Source organism: Perkinsus marinus, assembly GCF_000006405.1.
Source record: "Perkinsus marinus ATCC 50983 genomic scaffold scf_1104296930816, whole genome shotgun sequence".
Classification (NCBI taxonomy): Eukaryota; Perkinsozoa; order Perkinsida; family Perkinsidae; genus Perkinsus; species Perkinsus marinus.
In genome coordinates, this window is record NW_003216000.1 from 1 (window position 1) to 4,250 (window position 4,250).

General features: G+C 48.4%; 1 protein-coding gene across 1 annotated transcript; it reads left to right on the forward strand.

Moving 5' to 3' along the window:
* Positions 1-2,090: 2,090 nt before the first annotated feature.
* On the forward strand, positions 2,091-4,009 carry Pmar_PMAR001603 (hypothetical protein; the record flags this gene model as incomplete). Its single annotated transcript, XM_002786841.1, has 12 exons — positions 2,091-2,188; positions 2,329-2,402; positions 2,452-2,538; positions 2,585-2,655; positions 2,704-2,768; positions 2,810-2,981; positions 3,079-3,173; positions 3,218-3,273; positions 3,319-3,512; positions 3,556-3,650; positions 3,702-3,778; positions 3,828-4,009. The coding sequence occupies 12 exons, from the start codon at positions 2,091-2,093 to the stop codon at positions 4,007-4,009; spliced, it is 1,266 nt and encodes a 421-aa protein (XP_002786887.1).
* Between the last annotated feature and the right edge of the window lie 241 nt (positions 4,010-4,250).

Here is a 4,250-nt window from a genome sequence, read left to right on the forward strand (position 1 = left end):
GTGACAATTTCCCAGCGAACAAAGAATCTGGTTTCCACTGGAGTTTAGGTCGTGAGAATCATCCTTGTATATCGATCGTGTAACGTTGTCTCAATATCTTAGCTTTACGTGAGCTTGTTGATATACATGAATATCAAGATGAGTCTCTTCTATAGACCTATTGGTTGGGTGTATCAATAGTGTGGGTACGCCTTCTCATGTGCTAGTAAGCAAGATGCTACGATATCATCACCATCCTCAGTTCCGTTGTCACGATTGTTTCAGCTATAGCATTCTAGCAACTGTTCATTGTAAAAACTGATTTTGATGGGCTGCATTTGTCGGTATGAGCTAAAACCAATCGGCTTGCCTGTGTTTGCACTACTGCATGCGATGGGCTCTCCCTTGGCTCCTGATATCCCCCTAGCTCCGTATAGGTTGGATAAAGTCGATACCTACACGACATTCGAGACCATCGGGTAACAACAACGCAAGTTGTACCTCAACAAAAGGTATGTGGGCAAACATGATTCCTTGCACGCCAGCGAGATCATCTGTAGACGCAGTTTTCTCGAACCTGACTCGAGTTATCCGCGCCTGTAGCAACTCAGTTGATGCTACCACTGCACTTGATCAGCCTCAATGCATCCCCAACCCGTGAAGCTTGTGCAATTGTCCATCCCACTATCCATCATCCACAACACAGCTGTTGGCCTCTTATCTCGATCTGAATAGATCGGCAAATAATAGACAGATGCGCCGCTGAGGCCTTCGGGGGCTGAGAGAGACCGCATGGGGATCCTTGAGCTGACGCTCTACCGACCTTCCCGTGTCAAACTTGTATTGCCGTATTTGATGTCATAACGAATAACATCGTGCGCCTTAGGGGGGAAGGGTCTGGCCATCCAGTCGTGATTGCCGAGTACATAGGCATAAGGTATCTTAGCATTCATTGAGTTTAGGCAAGATATGCTTTTCTCACCCCAGCAGCTCGCATAGGCATAGTGAACTTTTCCCACTGCTCGACGAACCAATCGGTGCAGTTTAATAGAGATGCGCATAGGCCCGGGGCACCGTAGTTGGAGGACATGTCACCGTTGAGCACGACCTGAGGACAGCAGGAGGTGACCTAGTGACCTCTGCAGAACTTATAGTCAGAAAGACGTAGACAGACGCGAATCACAGAGCCGTACAAAAGGTACGTATCGATAGGATCGAGCTAATGAGTTGTAACAAGGAAGCGGGAGAGACGATGGTAAGTGTGAGCACATTGTCTATTTACCAGATCTGGCTTCAACAATGTCAGCATTCGTTCTTGGAATACCTATTATGAAAGTGAACACATGAAAGTCTGCCAGCTTGCAAATGACAGATGCTTTGAGTGGAATGTGTTTAGCCTTGATCAACACTCCCTGAAAAATAGCCCCTACCTTGCTTTTCTCATCATGGAGATCTCCCTGTGTATCAACGGACCCCTCTCCGTAGTGTATGTCACTGAACTGCAAAACTCTGAACTTTCCTTCCTCACTGAAACGAAGCTTGATTCCTTCTGGTGCTGGAGTGGTCCTCCCTCCTGGTGCCTGAGTCGTTCCCCCTCGGGTGTTACTGCTACATCCGTGAAAGGAAAAAGACGAGATTGTCAACAGGAGGATGGATATAATCATTTTGTAGCGCCAGAACCCGAAAAATCTCTAATGTGTCAGCAGCAGTCCACCACTGGCAACAACTTGTAATGCTTGTTGCCAACAAGCATTGCATTAACTACTTCAAGCAGCAACGTGGATCACCTGGATCGTAGTGCGCCTTCAACGTGAGATCAAAGGAGAATCCTGCGTTGCAGATAACGCTCGCCCGTGCAAGCGATTATCATTTTAAGAAACGATGATACCCCCTATCAACACTTGGCTTTTCCGGATGCTTACTATTGGTTGCTTCATGGTATTCCTGTTTCAAGTAAAGGTTCAATGCGTGTCCTATCTATGAGACGTTGGTAATGTATGATTCACACCTCTGCGGTGGTCCAGCCTCATCTGCGCACTCTGCTTGCATGGTGGCTGACGTCTTTTGTGGCACCTTCACGCCTTGCAGCTTGACCTCCGCGCCGTCGATCCATGTCTAGCTCCGAGACTCGCTCAGACTCTGCCTCCCCCGCCAAGGAGAAGTCCCTGTTGGCTCAAGTGGAGTCTTACATAAAGAGACTTATGAAGGGGTAAGTTCACTATCAGTCTGTCGTTCAACCCAATGTGATAAGCGTTCGCTCGCTCCAGTATATCAGCTCAAGACGTATACTATGGTTTGCTACTCAAGATTTGTTGTCGCCTATGTCCCCACTGAAGTTTCTCTTTTCAGGATTCCGGTAATTCTCCGTGTCGAACATGATGATGGCGATTCCGACGACGAGCCCGTCACCAAGTCAGCTATCTGTATGACATGCTATCGAGCAATAATGTGTCGATGACGGGCTTTGGTCAGGCACTGGGATCCTCAACCGCAACCTCGACTCGGTCAAATTCACCCCCTTGAAAGAAGAGGCAACAACGGATGACAGCAAAGAACCTGGTAAGTTCCAACTGCTGCCCAGCGTTCGATGGCATAACCATGTTAGGTATTGTGATTGAACTCCAGGATGTTGAGAAGGTCATCTGTCTCAATGAGAATCATCCCTCTGTCGTCCTCGTATTATTTCGTCAGCACCTTATGTTTTACATTTCGTGTTACCTACAGGTCATCCCTAAGTATGATCGTTACGTCGAGATCGTCAGCAGCGGTGTGGAAGACTTTAAAGCATGGTCGGCACTGTTTGCTTGAGCGACTCTATCGCGGCAGCTAGGTACGCTACACTGCGTATGCTCTGTCCGGAGGAGGGTGAAGACGACTCGTCTATCACGGACGACAGTGGAGATGCTTCTTCTGATAGTTATGAGGCCTCTTCTCCAGAACTGTCTGCTAAGGCTCGCAGGGCTATGATGAAGGTCACTGAATCTATGTGGGATCACTGTGAAGTATTCTGCTTCAGTCCTTGAGCCCGGCCTCCGAGGATTCGTCCTCTCGAGATGTGGAAGAGCGCCAGATTGCGCAGGTGACCATCGTTGTTATCAGATGTCAACAGGCATGTGTCGTGCCCCTAAGGTTAATGCTCTTAAGCAGATCATCACTAGTCAAGGAAGACTTATCGATGCCCTCCGCCGGGATAGGTGAGCTCTCCTATGATTATAGCCCCATGATTTATCTTTTTTAGGGATCGCATGCAGGTTTTGGAGGTGCAAAACCGTGACCTTGTCCGCGTCTTGAAAGGTAAAATTCGCCGTATGTTTTAATCGAGTGTTTCCTCCGTTGCAGAGCGCGAGGTCAGCTTGGACGAGCTGATGGGCGTCTGTCAGCGTTTGATGGATCAGCAAGGCAAATGGGTGAACATCCACCTCGAGCGGAATGCGGTCGTGCTGAATCCTCCTAAGCCTTCATCCAGCGGTAAGGCCCCTCTGGCTCTGCCCGCAGTACCTCACGCCCCCGGCTCAGAGAAGGGTGAATCTAAGGTTGGTCATATCCGTCCATACTTGTTATCTATGATTGTCGCAGCGTCCCGTCTTCGCACCGAAGCCACGCGAGGTGTCAGTTGGGCAGGATAGCGGAACTGATGACGACTCGTCTGGAGTTGATGTCGCTGATCTCGAGTAGGTTGCCCTACTAGGGGTCATGTCTCTTATTTTGCTCTTTCTTTGCAGTAACAGTGAGTTGGATGTTCTTATGTCGTATTTGGACGATAAGCTAATGATGCTGAAGAAGATAGGGAGGGAGATTGGTATTTCACATTGCCGCCCAATCAGTTATGTCCCTGCTGTATTTGTCAGGCTCTTTCTCTCCGAAGGACGATAAGGACGGTGACGACTCTGACGAGGAAGATGCAAGGGTAGACGCTACGCTCGAGAATGTGGTTGCTGAAGAAGCCGAGATCACTAAGCTCCAGGACGAGTTGAGCTCGCTTCAGAAGCAGAAAATCGCAGTGAGGCACTTGGCCAAAAATGCGGGATAACTTTTCCTGTTTTCGTTAGCTCCAGCGCGTGTTGGATCGCACAGCTATGAGAAATATGGTGAGAGGTCACGAATAGTCGTCGCAGCTGTAGATACGTAGCACCATAAGTGAATGTATGTAGTAACTACCGCTACAGATTATTCTTTGCGTAGAAAGTAGGGCATGATTTAATCATTATCGGCTCTGTCATCACATGTCTCCGGTTATTCGTTTGTTATTGGGTTTCAAGTCAATTTAATCA